Source organism: Monocercomonoides exilis (assembly GCF_001643675.1).
Source record: "Monocercomonoides exilis strain PA203 chromosome Unknown scaffold30-1206723, whole genome shotgun sequence".
Lineage (NCBI taxonomy): Eukaryota > Preaxostyla > Oxymonadida > Polymastigidae > Monocercomonoides > Monocercomonoides exilis.
This window is the reverse complement of record NW_027150575.1, coordinates 854,091-872,746: the sequence shown is the minus strand read 5'-3', so window position 1 is coordinate 872,746 and position 18,656 is coordinate 854,091. Positions and strand designations below refer to the sequence as shown.

Below are 18,656 nucleotides of genomic sequence, written 5' to 3'. Positions count from 1 at the left end.
CAAACAATCGTTATTTGAATAAATGCCTATGAACAATTTGATTTTTTAATTTCTAAATTACAGTTTAAAACTCAATTTCGTCAAGACTCAAAAAAAAAATTTTTTTAAAATCTTTCCATTGAAAATGATAAAATGCAATTCAGAACATGGTTGCAACCATTTTTCTATCAAAAATATTTCTATACAATGATTTTCAAAAACGTCCATTAGATTTAAGTTTTTCTCGGTTATTTCAAAATAACTCGGTTAATTTAAAATTCGTGGCTGAAACTTGAAATAACACAAACAATTTGAAATGATCAATTTATTTCACAATTTATCTAATAAATAATTCGAAATCGAAAAAAAATAATTCGATTTCGAAAAAGAATAATTCAATTTCGAAACGTAAATTTTTTTGATTTGTGGAATGAATAACTTGTGTTTGGGGTTTTAAATATTTTTTATTTTTATCTCATCAGCAAATTTTGTTTATCAATATTTGAAAAATGTTGCATTTTCATAAAAAAAATTTTCTTTCATTTTGAATGAAAATTTATTGATTGAAGTTAATTTGAAAATGAAATAAATTCATTTTCATGTTAAAAACCGATATTATTCAAAATTTTGCCAATGAAACAATCACATTATTGTGAAGAAATAATTCAATGATCGTGATTAAATCTATTAAATTTTTATTTGGTTATTCAATAGAATGAATTTTTTTTAAAATATTTTTTTATCTTTTGAGTGATGATTTTCGAAAAAAGTTTTTTTCCAAAAAAAATGATTTATTGATTGTTGCAATAAAAAAAACAGTTATCTATGCGTGATAAAATTTGATTGGTTAAAAAATAACTTGAACTTTTCTGAAATCCATTCTCGAGAAAAATTAAAAATTTCAGTTTTTAATGAATTTCGAAATTGAATTATTTTTTTTCGAATTAGAATTATTTTTGGTGAATTTCGCAGAAAAAAAAAAAAAAAAAAAAAAAAAAAAAAAAAAAAATGAAAGATAATATAAATGGAATAGTTGAAATTTTTAACAAAAAAGTGCTTTATTACATTGACAAAAAAGAAAAGAAAAGAAAAAACTGATACAAATAAAACTCCTTTTTTTTTATTTTTCGAGGAAAAATATTGATTGAGTGCTATATTTTTGTTTTCACAAACTCTCAAATGTGTATATTGATGTGTTCAAATTGCTATATCTGCTTTCATAAGCAAATAATCACAGTAATAAAAACAATAACTGTTGGATTTTTAAAAAATTATTATCAACGATAAAAATTTTTTTTTTTTTATTTAAAAAAAAGGAGGGGATAATTATGAGTATCAAAATTTTTGAGCATGTTAATAGTTTTTTTTTTCTGTTGTGATGCTTGTGATTTTTGAAAACTAATTGCTTGATTTGCAGATCAAAAGATCGAAGTTTGATTGTTGACTTCGAAATATTTTGTCAATCCAATTGAATAACACAAAGTGATAATTCACAAAAAATTAATAATTGGGTTCTTTTAATAAAAATACACAAGAAGTCAAAAATTATGAAACATGTGAAATGGAAAACACATTTTTAAAGGTTGAAACTGAAAATAATCACATCGAATATATGGGAAAATACAGACTTTCAAGCATTTTTTGCTCTAATTTTTAAATTACAGAACCTTTCTAATCTTTATTTTTCTTTCTCAGATTTCAAAATCATTTGAAATCCCATTTTTTTTTGAACAGGTGTCAATGATATCATTGCATAATGTTTTGTGAACTTATACGTATTTCAAAAAAACGATTTTATTTTTTTGAATTTTCTGATAACAAGAAGTTTATCAAAAGTGCAAAATTATATAACGAAAACGCCTGCAGTGTTATTGTTTGTTCCATGTTAGAAATATTAAAGCCAGGAACATTTTTCTGCATCCAAACTTTGCTTTCCCCGTTTTTTGTTTTGTTTTTTCAGATAATTTTTATTTATTAATTTATTTTTTTTTTGTCTATATTTTTTGAAAAAAGATTTCACAAGGAAAAGAATCACACGGTATTTAATGTGACATCACATTTTTCATCATACAATGATGCTCATTCAATAAAAAAATTGTGGCTTTGTTTTTTCAATTTTTCAAAAATGAATCGATAAAATCTTAACAATATTATTAATCAATCAAAAAATGCATCTTCAATTGAAAAACGTAAACATTTTTTTTTTGAAAAATAATCAAAAATTTAAAAATTCAACCTGAAAAAAGTTATTTATAATTTAAATTAAATTATCTAAAATATAAAATTAAATCAATAAATTAAAAACTCCTGGCTTTTAACCTTGTACCAGGTTTAATACTCATTGTAATAAATATAGGTTGACTAAATAAAAATATTTAAAAATAAAAATTTCCAAAATAATCCAAAAATATTCAAGAAATGAAAATCATATATAAATTTGTAAGAAAGAAAGAAATAATGCTTATAAATCAAAAACTTTGGAACAAGTTGTATTGCATTGCTATTCTATTTGCAATATCCATTTTATCGAATCAGCTTCTCAAGCATCTCTTTTCAATTCTTCTTTCTCTTCTTTCTTTTCCTCTTCTTTTTATCATCGAATATCTCATTCTTGCCCACCTCTTCTTCTTCTTCTTCTTCAACGCACAACACATCAGTCACAAAATCGTTCACAGTACAAATATTTGCGGATGTATTTGCTTCTTCGCTTTTTTTATTGTTTCCCTGTTCTTTCAGACAATCAACACTTTGAACAGTTTCAAGGATCAGCGCGCTCTTTATTTTCTTCTTTTTGCTTCTCTTCTTCTTTCTTTTACTCGAATTGAAATCACTTTCTCCTCCTTCTTTTCTTTCTTCTATATCAACTTCTTTGTTCAGTTTTCTTTCTTCAACATTGTATCTTCTGGACTCGAAACCTTCGGGTTGCATAACTGCATCAGGGATAATATCTGAAGAAAAACAAACATTTGAAGCCGCATGAGCTGATTCTGTGAAAGAAGATTTATCAATCAAAAAGGTATCTCCATCTACAACTACATTCACATCAGCATCAAAAGAAGGTTGATTGATAGATTGCGGAATGTTGCTGCTCAGTAAGTTGGTACAAGAGTTGCTTGCCCATTCGTCCTCTTCCTCTAAACAGGTGAGTATTATCCCGCCTGTGCTCTCTCCAATCACTTCCTCTTCTCTCCATCTTTTGTTTTGCTCGCTTTCCTTTCCTTTATCAAGCACCTTGCTTGAGCTGTCATTGCGTTGTCTATCCAAATCCATCTCACTTTCTGACATTTCGAGTGTTTTGTATTCTTTCTCTGTAACTTTCTCTCTTCCTTCCACCTCTCCACACTCAACTGTCCATCGATTCTCTTGCTCATTCTTTCTTCTTTTCACAAGAACAACAATTAAAGCAAATGCCAAAGCAATCAGAAGCACTGAAATTATTATGACAACAACAACTTTCCAATCAAATCCTGCCAATTGTGCTTTTCCCTCAACTTGTTTCATTCCTTCTGATGAATTCATCAGAACAACAGATGCTGTTTCTCTTTTCTTGCCAGAACTTCCCGCAAACAGAACTGTTGCTGTAATAATGCAATCTGTCTGGGCAGTTGTAACACTTGATGACGGAATAATCCAAACAGCCTCGTTTTCACTAATGAATTCACTGAAGTTGTATTCAGCGGACTGCTCAGTCCGATCTACCTGATTCGTCTGTTCTGTTACAATTTCATCTTGTTTAATATCTTGTGACTGTGTGGTCTAAAAAGACAAATTGCAAGGAATTAGCAGGTTTCCTTTGAACGTCAGTCGCAAGTTTTCTCCTTCGTTTGCGCTATCCACTGAGCTGAGCGTCGGAATAAACAGTGATGATGCCCTGTCTTGAATATTTTCTGCCAATGTGCACTCTTCAGAGGAGATCCAAAGAGACGAGTTTGGCAGCTGCCCGTCGCTTCCCTTCAAGTCAGTGATGTTCACTTTTCCATTATTCTCACAGAAGATGTTGCGTCTTGCTGAATCGTAGTTCGTAATTTGTGGGTTGTTGTCTCTGAACTCACACTTCTCCAGTGAGGTATTTGATATATGCGGCGACAATCCTCCCTTTGGAGAGTCTGCAACAGTCGAAAGCTGCATCAACATGTCCGATGAAGCCAGATGAAACAGAGATCCATTCCATCAACAGATCTCCTTTGAGAATACAGAGTTGTTCATAGCAGCAGCAGCAACACTCTGTGCATTGTTCATGCCAAAGAGATGGCAGTCTCTCATTTTCAGGCTCTGAACATTGTCCAATAACTCAACACTGCCTTGAGGAGAGGGTGAGGTTCAACTCGAAAATGTGCAGTTCTCAAAGACAATTGTCGAATAGAAGCCAAGCAAAAAGGCCTTGCTTGCTGATGGCCCTCCATTCGTACGAGAAATCGAGTCAAAAACAACAGAAGAGAGTTTGATGCTGGCTTTGTTTGAGGAAGAATAGCAAGAAATGCCAATTGCTTCCTTTGAGCTTAAAGAAATGTTTTTCAATTCCATTTTCTCCAATGAAATGTTTTGTATGCTTGATTGGCCGTTATCAATCTCAATAATTGAAGAAGAAAGACAAGAATTATAACATTTGAGAAACGAGATTTCAACACCATCAGCTGTGGAAGAAAAATTAAACATTGACGAAATGCAATTCACTGAAGAAATTGTACAATAAGCCAGCTTAAAATCTCCATCAGCAACATAAAACAATGAAGGAGTAATGCTCAGCTCTGCAATTGAAGAGAATGAAATATTTTTCGCATCAAGGAAACCGCTTTGAAGATACAGCACAGCTTTATGCTGAGACGAAAATAACTCAGAAAAATGAAAATCAAAATTATTCATGAAAACTTCGTTAACAAGCGTTAAAATGGAAGCATCAGGATTGGAAACAGCAAGGCTTGTGTTCAGTTCGACAATCGCTTGATCAATAACATATGATTTTATAATCGTGTCTATGATTTTTTCTTCATTCAACATTAATGTCACATCTTTTATTAATACCACGCGAATTATGCCTGCTGATAAATATGTTATCCCAACATTTATGCTTTTGCAAGGAAGAGTTTCACTTCCGCATTGCTTAGTCGAGTCGGATCCATTCAGAGCAGATAAGGATATTATCTCGCTTTTGAAGAATTTGATAAGAGGAATTATGTTCATATCCTTTTCAACTGTATCATTTGCGTTCATTGCAGTTTCTGTTTGCAGCGACGGCTGATCAAAATCTAAGTCAAATAAAATTTCGTCGATCTGCTCTGAAATGTTGCGGCAGTTGATAAACACATCTTTCCCCACTTTCGCATTGTTGTGATTAAATAAAATTGAGCTGATTCGAAACGGAAGCTCTGGAATTGGGTTTGGAGTGGGGTCAGCTGGATCTACGCAATCCAGATTCAATCCCCCTCCTCTTCCTTCTAACGATGCCATACAACTTATAATTATTGTGCTTTTTATTGTGAGTGTGCCATCCATTGATAAACACAGCCGTAATCCTCCTCCGCGCAAAGATGAACCTGCCACGCACAACAAAAAAGAAGCGTTTGTGATTGTCGTGTTCCATGCGGCAAAGGTGTCTTTCACAATTGATGCTGGATGATCAATGGCTTGGTTCAATTCTTTGAACATGGTATTATTCAGAGTAATTGTTGTATAAACATTGCTTGTAGTTTGTTGTGCTAGACATGTTAATGCAGGCTCACTTGTCCCAGAAAAGCCTTTAAAGTTTGTTGCTTCAATAGAAACAGATGAAACCGAAGATGAAAACACAAAAAGGGATTTCTTGTAGTCAGATACAGATACATCACAATCTTTCATTTTCAGCTGGCCGAATGTTGCTTTTATGATGTTGAAGTCCAAATTTGCTGCTGTCTGAATGGCAAAGGCAATCGACGATATTTTGAAGCTGTATTCGATTCCAGTGGCAGAAGATGAATCTGCCGGAGAAGTAACAGAGATGAACGATGTGTGTTCCAAGAAGAGAAAGAAGCATAAATATGAGATGCGACAGCGTAGCTTCGGAGCTCGACGTAACCAGCCCATCCGTGCTAGTGCCAGCAGAAGAAACAGTCAAAGTGGTGTTCGCATCAAGTCCGTAAATGTTATATTTTGCGTAGGACAACACAAACTCCTCAGAAAAGCTCATTGCATTTGCATCAATTTTCACTTCTTTTTCAAGTGAAGTTTGTCTTCCGCATACAAAGTTGATGGTTTTACACTGATAATCAGTATAACCGCAGACCGAATTGTCAATTCCTGTTCCGTTAACAGAGAATGTTGTTGGGGCAGCACGAAAAAACAGCACAAGCGGGATTGAGTCCACTTGATTGGCGGCATCAAATCCGCAAGCCGAATCAAAAGAGGCAGCTTCTGCTGTTGCTGTTGAAACACTGAATTGAGCTCGATTAATTCTATCTGAATTTCGGTTAATCGATTCGGTGGTTGGTTTTAAAAACGGCAGAGAAGTTTCTTTGACGCTGTCTCTCAAAGAAGGAGATATCACAAATAGGTTCAACCCCAATTTTGCAGAGTTTGTTCCGAAAGAAGGTGCTTCAATTACGAAATCGGATGAAGCAACAGAAAGTGCGATGAACACAGCTCCTCCTTTTCCTTCATCTGATAATCCACTTGGTGCATGGCAATCGTCAAATGAACAGTCCGAAACATTCCAATGAAGCCCGCTTTTCAAACTAGACGCGATTCCGCCTCCATTTCCGAAGTCTCTGACTTTGCATTCAGCAAATTTGCATCCAGTGACAGTAATATCTCCTGTTTTTGTTGAAGAATCATCAAAAATAGAGATACAACCACCATCGCCTTGCGAGTGTGTTATTTTGGAGAAATTGCTTGAAGTAATCTGCAGTCTTAACACATCTTCGACAGATAAGATACAGCCACTGTCCAAAGCGATACCTTCGAAAGAGGAGTTGTTCATATTCACAGAAGCCAGAGGCCCCAAAGACGCAGTAATGAAAGAAGCAGTTTCGAAAGAAACAGAAGAAGCAGCAAAATTCATGAGGAAAAAATTCCCCGAAATAATTTTGACAAATGAAAATTTAATCGATAGAATTCCAGCAGCTGTTGTTAATCCGCAGTTAATGACATTCAAAGTATTTGAAGAACAAAGAAAAAGTGTCTTTTGGATTGTGAGTGACTGAAGAACAGAAAAAGTAATGTTGGTTATTGTCAATAAAACGGATGACTCAATAAATCCTGCTTGAGCCGTTTGTGAAATAAAAGTGACATCAAACACTGTTCCCTGCGCTGCTGTTGAAATATCCCATTCATTCGTTTCTATCTTCAATTCTGCATCGAAACTGAAAGGAGAAACAAGCAGGATCTCAACTTTCGCTGAAGAAAAGTGTGCAGTTACTGCAAAGTTAATTGTTGAGCATGGGAGCGAAGGAAATCCACACTTATTGATATCTGCTTTGAATGAGCCACCAACACAAGCTGGACTTGTAAATGGCTTCAGATAAATCAGCAAAGGAATGGCGAATGTTTCTGCCAACGATAATCTGTCATATCCACGAAGCTCATCACTGCTGGAAAGATCAGGTCCGAACGCAATAGTTGCATTTGTGATAACTGCTGATAGATCATTTGCGTTAATAAAAATATCTGTACCTCTCTGTGCAGTACAGCCACTAAAAGACACTTGTTTGAACATGAAATTATTTGCATTGTTCTCCAAGTACAGATACACTCCTCCACCGCAACCATATTTCGGCTGCGATCCGCTGTTTGCTGCACACGATGTGAAGCCCATGACCTCATTCGCATTGGACTTTCTACCAGAAACAGACGCACCAGTGGCATTTCCCAGGCTGAAAGATGAGCCAGCTTTCATATAAACCCACATTCCTCCTCCATTTCCTTCGCTGCAGCTGCATTCAGTAAGAGAAAAGTTAACCAATGACAGAGTTTTCCCTGTCTCCAGCGTGACTTCGATGATGCTGCCATTCCCGTTTGTTCGACTGATTTGAGAAAACGTTGTCTGCGTTGTAGTAAATTCCCTCGGAGAAATAAGAGATAAAGCAGGCATCAAAGTTTTTATTGTTGTGATTGTAGCCTGGTCAAGGATTAAATGTCCATCGTTTATCACAAAAAGCGACTTCGAAAAGGAAGTGCCTTGTCCGCTTTCAGCTGTCACTGTGCTTTTGACAAGCTTCAGCACTCCACCTGCTTCGCTTATCGAAAACAATATCGCATTTGAAGAAGCTGACGAGTTGTGCACAAAAATAAAATTTGAAGCGAAAAACGATCCGTTTGTGATCGTACAAAATGTGCCAGAATCAACGTTTGAGACAATCTTTGGAATTGATGTTCGGGAGACTGCCACAATCACTCTGTCTGAAATGTTCAGTGAGGTCTCAGTGTAAATTCCCTCGTTGATAATAATCTTCTGGTCAAATATGGGTGTCCAGCGGGTTATAGCAAATCTAAATGTTTCGCACTCCTTGTTTTCGGTGGAATTGCCACAATCATTTGTGTCATGCCTTCCATTTTTCACATAAAGGTTCGGAAAACTCGGAGTCGGGAGCCAATCAGGTCTGTTTGAAATGCTTCCATAATATCCATTGCCGCTGCAGTATATAAAGCGATGATCCACCGAAAACGAATAGCATGCTTCAAACTGAGACGAATTCAACTTTCCAGCAAAATTATTGTCTGAGAAAATATCACTTCCTCCTTGACTCCGCCCTGAATTGTTACTGAAAAACAGAAAACGGAATGCAAACGAAGATGTTTGTTGAGCTAAGTAGAACATGATTGCACCTCCGTTTCTATTCGCTAAGTTGTTCATGAATTTGGTGCTAAAAATCTTCAGATGACTCGGTGAAAAAACTATTCCAATTGCATCTCCACAGCCAACGCAATTACCATCACTGCCTGAACACAAGCAATGAGAAAATTCGCATTCTGAAATTTGAGACTCCTTTTCAGGTGCTTGTTCTAAATTCATTCCTCCGAAATGACGCAAACCGCTGCAATTAACAATTTGACATTTATGCAAAATACACTTTGCTCCAAACCAAAAAGAAATAGCTCCATCTCCGTAGTTTCCAGTGCAATTTGTAAAATTTGAGTAAGAAACAACACTTTTTCCATTTTCGCAAAACAAAGCTCCACCTCTGCCAGATCAGTTATCGTAACCAATCACTTTGCATTTGTCGAATAAGCAGTTATCAATCGATACATCAGAACTACCTTTTGCACAGATTGCCCCTCCTTGAGCATAGCCTCCGTTAAATGAAAAGGCGATATCAAGAAATGATTTTGTTCCTCCTGACATGTATGTACGGTTTTGATAAAGTACAGTACATCGTTCGAAAGATGAATTTGAAGCGCTTAATTGTTCCGAAAATCGTGAATCAATAATTGTATGATAAAATGGATTTTCAACAGCAGAAAAAATGCAACTGCTAATTGAAACAATGCAAGAAGAATCATCATTTGCATAATGATTCGCAGTTGAACAAATATTCCTAAATTCACAATGAAATATACCGACTGAATTAACTGCATAGCATGAAAGCAAGGAGCAGGGAGCTGCAATTGTTAACGAAGAAAATTTTGAATCAAAAAACGATGCTGAACTTCCAGTAGAAGTCTTTATTTCAGAATTTGTGCAAAGCTCACTTAAAATAGGCGTATAAGCTATTTGAATTTGCTTCGTTAAAATTGTAAAATTGTAAAACTGCGAGGTACTGTCAAAAGTAAAAAATGGACTGTTAACTCCCAATGAAGAAGGAGCAAGAACGCAATTAACAAGCTCTGCAAATGTATTTTTCTTGAAGAATGCAATGCTTTCATTTTTCACTGTTAAAAAGGATAGCTTATGTAATCTCAAGGTTGAATTATCAACGCAAAATAATAATGTCTGGGTATTGGATGCCGAGTGAGAGTGGAACATTCACAAAGACATTTGCTATTTATAGATAAAAATAGCAAAATATTAATGTATAACATGCTCCAACAAATTAAAGATGTAATTTATAATCATAAAATATTTATAACGGGTGAAAGAAATTTTGAACTTGATTTTTCATAATTGCATTCGATTCAATATATTACAACTATTATAATAGTCAGATGCAAATAAAAAAAAAAATATTAATTTGTTCAATTTTCACGGAATTGTGAATGGAAATAAAATTTATAAAATTTGAAAAAATATAACTATAATTCAGCTTTAATCCATCAAAATAGCAATATAAATGATAAAGCAAGGTTTTCAGCAAAATTCTTTTTTAAAGTCGAATGCTTATTACCAAAATGTTTGTAAAAGATGCTCAGCTAGTTTCTCAAGGATTATTTGTGATAAACTCTCGACTCAAAGCATCAAACACGAATACCGAGAAATTTCATCATAATTTGTGTCTTCCTATTTAATATGAAAATTGTTCTCTCATTTTTTTATTGTATTTTCTTTTTTAGCTGATGGCCTTAACGATAATTCAAAAGTTCGTTTTGCTCTTTCAGTTGCAGCAATATTACTAAATACAAGTTCCGTCGCATCGATCAGTTTTGCACTCCTTCCAAGACTTTGGGCATATTTGTTAGTGCTCTGAACAGTGAAAAACCTTGGTTCTGCAACAAAAGTTTAAATTAAATGAATTGATTCAGAAAAATAAACAATAAACAAAAATTCGCTAACTGTCAGGAATATAAGTTGCAGTAAAAATTTCACCATGAAGTTTAATGTGTTCATCAAGCCATTTTCTTTCATTTTCTTCTGCTTCATTTTTTGTGCTATTTTGATAAGAACTTGTTTCAATCAACATAAAAGAAAAAAATAACCTTTTTAAATGTTGTATCAGTGCATCGTCAATTCGCTCAATTTCTTCTTTTTCAGATTTAAGCAAGTATAAATCAGAAAACATTCTGATAAGTTGGTTTTGGTTGAATTATTTAAATAATGGGTGTCAAAAACAAATGGGAATAAATTTTTTGCATTATGAATTTTGTTCCACTCAACAATTTCTTTCATTTATCTTCATTTTATCAATTTTCAATACTTATTCTTCATTTGAATATAACACTTGTTATGATTTAATTACAAAAAATACACCAAAAATTATTCAAGATCGAAAAACTTTAATTCAAAATCGAAAAAGTTAATAATTTGTTAATAATTTCAATTAAAGTCAAGACCAAAAAAGTTTTATTGAAACAAGTGTTAATAGTGACAAATGTTTATTAATTAATAATGTTTTTCTTTCTTATTAAACAACTGTTTTCTATGATAAAGACTGATATCAATTGTTTCTTTGATCATTTTCAAGATTGAAAATGTTTTATTCCATCGGTTTCCAATACAATAAATGAAAAACAAAACATTTTATTTTCAGGAAATGAAATGAATTTTTATATTTTGTGCACAAAACAAGATCATGAACTATCCTATCACTATTATTTTTCGCAAAAATTGCTTATTATATTCTGAGCACATGTGAAGAGTTAATAAACATTTTATTTCAGTTTGAAATTTCACGCAATTGTGCACAATCAAACAATAAAAAAACATCAAAAAAATTTTTTCAAATTGAAATTGACAAATTTCTCAGATCAATAACTGAAAGAAAAGCAACTGACATGAGTTTGAATTTTGAAATTTTTTTCAATATATTTCAAGACAAAAAATTTTCGATTTCGAATTAAAGTTTTCCGATTTCGAATAATAATTTTCGATCTTGAATTAAACTTTTTCGATGTTGAATAATTTTTGGTGTAACTGGAACTAATTTTTATTTTTTTCACAAAACCTGATATTTCATCCCAAATGAAAAATTCATAATTTTTCGATAAATGCAATAAATAGATAAATAATGATGAAAAATGGAAGATATTAAAATTTGAGAATTTGCTTTCTTTGAAATACCAGTGTTCAAAATAGTTTGTAATTTGACACTTATAATATGATTTAATTGTCACATTGAAGTTAAAGCAATTTTCTAAAATTTATTTCTATCTCATATAATTCCCTTAAAAATATGTTTCATGTTGATCTAAATTATTATAAAATTTTTGAAAGCAAATAAATTCCCTAATTCAGTTTAATCAATAAAAATGGAGGTGATGAGAGGGATAACGCCCTATGTTTTTCATGGACATAGTCGGCCCATCAATGATATAGTTTTTAATTATGATTCAGATTTGTTGTTCACTGCTTCAACAGATAACAAAGTGTCATTTTGGTGGTCAAGAAATGGGCAATCTGCTGGAAAGGCAGATGGCGAAAATGGAGCAGTTTTCAGTATAGCAGTTACTCGTATGTATTTTATTCGTATATTGATTTTCTACTCGAAAATTTTGATTAAAAAATGAATTTTTCAAAAAATAGAAAATACAAAATATTTGATAACTGGAACAGGAGAATATAACGTTCAATTTTGGGAAGTGTCTACAGGAAGAGTTTGTAGTTTTTTGTTTTCACTTTTTCAATCCATTTGATGTGTGACATGTTTAGCGTTTGCTTAGCTGGGAACTTGGAGCTCCTGTCAGACTTGTAAAGGTTTTTAAACATATATATATTTAACTGTTTAATACCAGAAATTTTGTTAATAATTTAAGCTTTCTTTTGGAGATAGTCGGATTATGATCGTAAGTGGAAAAGTCCGTCAACCAAGCATGTGCTATATTATCGATTTTCCGGATCTATCGAACTTATCCGATGAATCTAGTGAGGAATTTAGACCTGAAAAGGCGTTTATGGTAACTGGATTTGATGAAGTCATTTGTGGAGGATGGGTACAATTGAACGAAAGTGTGATATTTGGACATCCAGACGGAAAAATTTCTGTTTGGGATGTGAAAACATGTGATATGAAGCTGGAACTTGATGCACATGCGGAACGTACAACGTCCATTAAAGTATCCAGTGATGGAACAGCGTTTTTATCAACGTCATTTGATGGAACAGCAAAATTGTGGGATGCCAACACTTTGGAAGTCATAAGAAAGTATACGGGCACAATTCCTCTATCTGCAGGTGATTTTTCATTGGAAAAAGAATATGTATGCTTTATTATTTATTAAAATTTTAAATTCGAAATTTTCTTTAATGTTTTTTTTCAATAATTAAAAAAATAAACAAATAACTTCAACATATCATATTCTAAAATGTGAATTTGAAATAGCTTGTGATTGGAGGAGGAACCAAAGAAAAATCAACTGTGACAACAACAATAACATCTGCTGATAAATTCCGTCTGTTCATATTTGACTTAGTAACAGAAGAGATGATTGGCTCGTTGAAAGGTCACATTGGTCCAATAAACACCATTGCTGTTTCGAATGACGGAACAAGGTTTGAATTTTTAATAAATGAAAGAAATACGATTTATTTATTAATTTTATTTTTATTTTTATTAATGAATTAATTAATTTTGAATATTCATTTATTTTTATTGGATTGTGAAATTTGTGGTGAAAATTCGAATGCGATGATTATGAACAAAAATTAATGCTTAATATTATTCACTAAGAATTGCATCTGGTTCTGAAGATGGTATGATTCGTATGTGCAACATACTTCCAGAGATAGAATATTTCCGAGAGAAAGAAAGAGCAGAAATGGAGGACAAATCAACCGCGAAAGAGAAAAGAGCCAGAAAAGAAGCAGAAAAGAGCAAAAAGAAGCAAAAAGCTTCGCAATCAGCATCGTCGTCGAATGTGCCGTCAGAATCAGCATCAGCTTCATCATCAGCATCAGCATCATCATCGTCTGTGCCATCAAAGGCAGACGAGGAAGAAGAGGAGGAAGGAGAAGGAGAAGAAGGCGTGACAAAGACACCAGAGGAGATTGAAGAAGAAAGGAGGAAGCAGATCAGAAAAGAGCAGAAGAAGGAGAGGAGGAGGCTTATGTTGGAGGAGCAGAAGCGTCTGGAAGCAGAAAGAGCAGAGGAAGAGAGGAAGAAGAGGGAAGAAGCCGAGGCAAGAAAGAAGAAGAAGGAAGAAGAAGAAGCAAGAAAGAAGAAAGAAGAACAAGAAAGGCAAAAGGAAAGAGCGAAGAAGATTGCAGAAGAGAAAGAGATTCTGCGCAAGAAAGAAGAGGAGAGGAGAAGGAAGAAGGAAGAGGCAGAGAGGAAGAAGAAAGAGGAAGAAGAGAAGAGTATTAAAGCAGAGGAGGAGAGGCTGCGGAAGATCCAGGCAGATTTGGATGCGTTGAACAAGGCGCAGGAAGAGGAGAGGAAAGCGAAGAAGTCAAAAGACGAAGAAAGGAGGAAGAAAGCAGCAGAAGAGGACAAGAAAAGGAACGAAGGGAAAGAAGGCAAAAAGGGAGGGAAGAAAGGAGGGAAGAAGAAAGGAGGAGGAGAAGAAGATCTTGCGCCTCCTCCAGAAGACGAGGACGATGGGTTTGGAGGCAGAGGAGAGGTTAAGAAGGAAGAGAATGTTGAGGAGCAGAAATCGGGAAAGAAAGGGAAAAAGGGAGGAAAGAAAGGAGAACAAGAGGATCTTGCTCCTCCACCGGAGGATGAAGATGATGGATTTGGAGGAAGAGGAGCTGTCAAGAAGGAGGAGAATGAAGAAGCACAGAAGACAGAAAAGAAAGGGAAAAAAGGAGGAAAGAAGAAAGGGAAGGAGGATGTTGATTTGGCACCCCCACCAGAAGATGATGATGATGGATTTGGAGGCAGAGGAGAAGTCAAAGAGGAGGAGGTGAAAGAAGAAGCACCAAAAGGAGGAAAGAAAGATCGGAAGGGGAAGAAGAGAGGAGGAGAGGAAGAAGATCTTGCCCCTCCACCAGAAGATGATGATGATGGGTTTGGCGGAAGAGGAGAAGTTAAGAAGGAAGAGAATGTTGAAGAGCAGAAATCTGGAAAGAAAGGGAAAAAGGGAGGAAAGAAAGGAGAACAAGAGGATCTTGCTCCTCCTCCTGAAGACGAGGACGATGGATTTGGAGGAAGAGGGGAGATTAAAACTGAAGATAAAGAAGAAGGAAAGAAGAACGAAAAGAAAGGAAGGAAAGGAAAGAAGAGGAGAGGAGAAGAAGAAGAAGATCTTGCTCCACCACCAGAAGATGAGGACGATGGATTTGGAGGTAGAGGAGAAGTCAAAGAGGAGGAGGTGAAAGAAGAAGCACCAAAAGGAGGAAAGAAAGGGAAGAAAGGGAAAAGGGGAATGGATGAGGAAGATCTTGCCCCTCCGCCAGAAGATGACGATGATGGATTTGGAGGCAGAGGGTAAGCAAATACGGTACTAATTTCTTCACGTGTTTTTTCTTAAACTCATTTATTCCTCATTATTTTGCCTTTACCCACTTCACTTTCTTTGCATTTATTTTCATCGCGAAAGAATATGAACGGATATTCATTATTTTTTTTTTAATTTGTTTTATTATAAATATGTTGATTTTTGCCTATCATTTCCATCAAATTTATGGGCAAATGAAAATTAATGTTTGAGAAATTTAATGCTGAGAATATTACTCTTACGATTTTGATTCGTAAGAATTCCATTGAATAAAAACAAAAGGAAATTTAATAATCAGAAAAAACAAAATTATTACATCCGGAAATAAACCTTGAACTTCAAAATATTTATTAACTCTATAAATTAAACTGATGCGATTCAAAGATAGTGAAACATCCTTCTATACAAATGGTCATCTTTTCAATGAGTCTTTTACATTTATTGGTCCGTTTTTTTGTTTTCCAGCTGCTGAAAACCAGGGAATAAACTTCAGCATTTTTACAAATAGATTTTGCAAGTTTTACATATTTTTCTTACGATTTTTTTCTTTTTCTTTCACTCTTTTTATTTATTTTTATTTATTTTTTAATTCAACTTATTCATTCATTCATTTATTTGGCTTCTTTTCAAAGTTAAGAAAAAAAGTTTTTTAAAATTTGCTCAAATGTTTTCGATTTTGTGAGATAAATAAAAAAAAGAAAGAAAAATCAAAAGAGAGTTACAAAATTCAATGTATTTTCTCAAAAGCTCACTAAAAAATCAGAAAGATCCCTATCTGTTAAACTAGAATAATTTCTTTGAAAATACATTAATATTCCATAAAAGCTTGTAATGATGTCTTCGTATCCTTCTTCTTCCATCTTTTCACATAACTCCATTTTGACTATTTTTCTTTTCGCGTCTTTCCTTTCAAATATGTTCTTATCTTTGATTTCCTCCGAAATTGAATCTAAAAATTCTAAGAATTCACAGTTCATACTATTATTCAGCGTTGGCCTCTTCATCTCCTCCAAAACAGCATTAATGGCTCCGCCTTTCAACAAGTAATCAACTTTCATGGCTCCTTGATATGTTGTTTCCCCAAGCAAATTAAAGCAATTCTCGTATATATCTCCATAATTGTCCTTTGCTGCTCGAAATACATGAACAATACCTCCAATAAGAATATGTTTTTCAGACGTCGATTGGAATAATACAAGACAAAGCCCCAATATTCGGAGCCATCCAATCAAAATAAGCTCTTCTTTTGCTTCTTTTTCTCCTTCATTTCCTTTCCCTCTCTTCCAATCCGCACATTTTGCCAGCTCTTCCAATTCTCTTCTTGCCTCTCTTGAGAAATGAAGCTCGTTCACAAAAACTCTTTCGAAGTGTTCATCGCGGCATAATCTGTGTATTAAAAACATCCAAGCAGATTGATATGCAAGTTGAGTCAGATTGCGTTGCTCTTGATGATATTGAATGATCTCTTTGATTTCATTCAAATACAATTCTCTTTTAACTTCCTATGAAAAAAATTAGAAAAAAATTGAAAAATGTCAAAAGAAAATTGAAATGCTCAAACACAATATCCTTCGATGCTACTTAATGCAAATAAAGCCATTTCCACTTCTTTTTGAGTCTCCTCGTTTTCCTCTTTCTCCGAGGCAACTTTAAGAAGGAAAGGCAAACAAATTGATATATATTTCAGAGAAGGATATTCCTTAAGCAAAAGATAGCATTCGCAAAGGTCAACAAGTAATTTTTCATTCTTTTCCTCTGTTTTCTTTTCTTCTTCAATTATCATCTTCTCAAATCTTTTGCTCAACGAAGATTCCACAAACCCACAAATATGCAAATGTTCCATCACATTCCAAAATCCAACATGTTTCAATAACAGAATTGTATTCTCCAATGGAAACTTCTTTTTTTCAATCATTTCATGAATTTTGTTGAATATTTCAACATTGAAAATAGAACATAATTCAAATTTATACATTTCATCAATCATTTCATTTATTTCAATAATTGTTTGTTTCTGCTCGGATTCAGTAGAATTCATCAGTTGAGAGAGTTTCTCTGAAAAAAAATTGAAAATTATAAAATAAATTAAAAAACATCATTTGTTCATTCAACCATTCATTTCTTACAAAAATATTGCAAACTTTGTAAAATTTGACTTTTTGAATTCGACTGTGTAATGACAAAATGAATCAAAAATTACAAATAAATTCGTTTTTCAGAGTTGTTGTTAAAAATTCGCATCAAAAGAATTAAAATTAACAAATATAATGAACATTAGCACAGGAGTCTAAACCTCTTTTTCCTTCAATGACTTTTGCATCAAAACAAGCAAATCAGAGAAAAAAAATATTCTCCTTTTTGAGCAAATAAATAAGGGTTTTCAACCTATAATTATATAAGTGAAGATTTTTGCTTGATGTTTTTCTTCAATATGAGAATGTCTGAGATGCTTGATCACACGGACACAGATGCAATCATGTGAGTTATTGCACTGCAGAAGAACAGGGATTTTGCTTGCAGATGAAGGAGCGAGTGGATGTTTGCATCGATTGCTTGCGAAAAGTGAATTGATGGGTAAAATTGTATGAGATTTGAACTTGGTTATATATTACAAAACATATGACGCGACATCAGCTTCAATATTTTGAATGAAAAATAACACAAGTAAGATGCAGAAAAAGCGAGGAGAACAACCAAAAGATTGAATTGCGCCCCTTGTTCATTTCGATGGAAATGAAGTGCACTTGGCATATCTTTTGCGCAGGACTTGTTTTCAGTGATTTTTTATAGAATGTTTGTTTTGTGGAAAAGGAAAGGGAATTGGGGATTGAATAATGGAAGAAGCGAGCAGAGCGAGACACTCAGCAGGCCTCAATAACAATCGCATTGACATTTTGAACGAAATCTGCTGGAATGCCATCAGCAAAGACTTGGCGTTGAATAAGTCTTTGAAAAAGAGATGATTTCTTGATTATTTGGAGAATATAATCTTTCACTTTACTTCATTATCTGTTTAACAAAAGATTCTGTATGCTCGATGATGTTCTGTATCAGCAATTTATTATCCAGTAGTCTGTTTTTTTTATGTGGCAAGAGGCAATTTTGGAGAGCAAGAAAGTCAGCTGGGCTGATGATTACCAACAATTAGAAGTGAGAAAATATTTCGAGACCAAAAAGTTGGTTTGATTTTTTTTGTTTTGTTCATTTTTCTCTGAAAGTGTTCTTTGAATGAATACAGATTGGCCACGAATGGGAATGTCATGGAAAAAAGCCTTTTTATCCTTTTTCAAAAGATTCAAGGTTTTGAAGCAATTCTTTTTTGCATCACATTCAACGATGATAACCTTCTGCCATCTGCCTTGCATGCCACATAACCAGACAATGCCTAACATGAGCTTGAAAGAGAGGAAAGGCAATCTGATTGGTTTAATTGTTGAGAGTGTTTGACGAAACAGTCGCTT

The 18,656-nt window shown here is 33.9% G+C and overlaps 6 protein-coding genes across 6 annotated transcripts; 1 reads left to right on the top strand and 5 right to left on the bottom strand.

The window, feature by feature from the left end:
- Positions 1 to 2,061: 2,061 nt before the first annotated feature.
- Positions 2,062 to 4,113, bottom strand: MONOS_11934 (uncharacterized protein; the record flags this gene model as incomplete). The annotated part of the gene is made up of 2 exons (XM_067864511.1): positions 2,062 to 3,735; positions 3,817 to 4,113. 2 exons carry the CDS (start codon positions 4,111 to 4,113, stop codon positions 2,533 to 2,535), a joined length of 1,500 nt encoding a protein of 499 aa, XP_067725191.1. The 3' UTR covers positions 2,062 to 2,532.
- A 186-nt stretch (positions 4,114 to 4,299) lies between these two features.
- MONOS_11935 (uncharacterized protein) lies at positions 4,300 to 5,427 on the bottom strand (the record flags this gene model as incomplete). Its single annotated transcript, XM_067864512.1, has 1 exon — positions 4,300 to 5,427. One exon carries the CDS (start codon positions 5,425 to 5,427, stop codon positions 4,300 to 4,302), a length of 1,128 nt encoding a protein of 375 aa, XP_067725190.1.
- A 373-nt stretch (positions 5,428 to 5,800) lies between these two features.
- Positions 5,801 to 8,962, bottom strand: MONOS_11936 (uncharacterized protein; the record flags this gene model as incomplete). The annotated part of the gene is made up of 1 exon (XM_067864513.1): positions 5,801 to 8,962. The coding sequence occupies one exon, from the start codon at positions 8,960 to 8,962 to the stop codon at positions 5,801 to 5,803; it is 3,162 nt and encodes a 1,053-aa protein (XP_067725189.1).
- Positions 8,963 to 10,111: 1,149 nt separating this feature from the next.
- Positions 10,112 to 10,883, bottom strand: MONOS_17769 (uncharacterized protein; the record flags this gene model as incomplete). The annotated part of the gene is made up of 3 exons (XM_067870721.1): positions 10,112 to 10,590; positions 10,658 to 10,752; positions 10,801 to 10,883. The coding sequence occupies 3 exons, from the start codon at positions 10,881 to 10,883 to the stop codon at positions 10,409 to 10,411; spliced, it is 360 nt and encodes a 119-aa protein (XP_067725188.1). The 3' UTR covers positions 10,112 to 10,408.
- A 1,165-nt stretch (positions 10,884 to 12,048) lies between these two features.
- MONOS_11937 (Translation initiation factor 3 subunit I) lies at positions 12,049 to 15,318 on the top strand. The gene is made up of 6 exons (XM_067864514.1): positions 12,049 to 12,271; positions 12,344 to 12,414; positions 12,470 to 12,514; positions 12,574 to 13,017; positions 13,140 to 13,309; positions 13,488 to 15,318. Exons 1-6 carry the CDS (start codon positions 12,070 to 12,072, stop codon positions 15,187 to 15,189), a joined length of 2,634 nt encoding a protein of 877 aa, XP_067725187.1. The 5' UTR covers positions 12,049 to 12,069; the 3' UTR covers positions 15,190 to 15,318.
- A 655-nt stretch (positions 15,319 to 15,973) lies between these two features.
- Positions 15,974 to 16,978, bottom strand: MONOS_17768 (uncharacterized protein; the record flags this gene model as incomplete). The annotated part of the gene is made up of 3 exons (XM_067870720.1): positions 15,974 to 15,978; positions 16,175 to 16,697; positions 16,757 to 16,978. The coding sequence occupies 3 exons, from the start codon at positions 16,976 to 16,978 to the stop codon at positions 15,974 to 15,976; spliced, it is 750 nt and encodes a 249-aa protein (XP_067725186.1).
- Between the last annotated feature and the right edge of the window lie 1,678 nt (positions 16,979 to 18,656).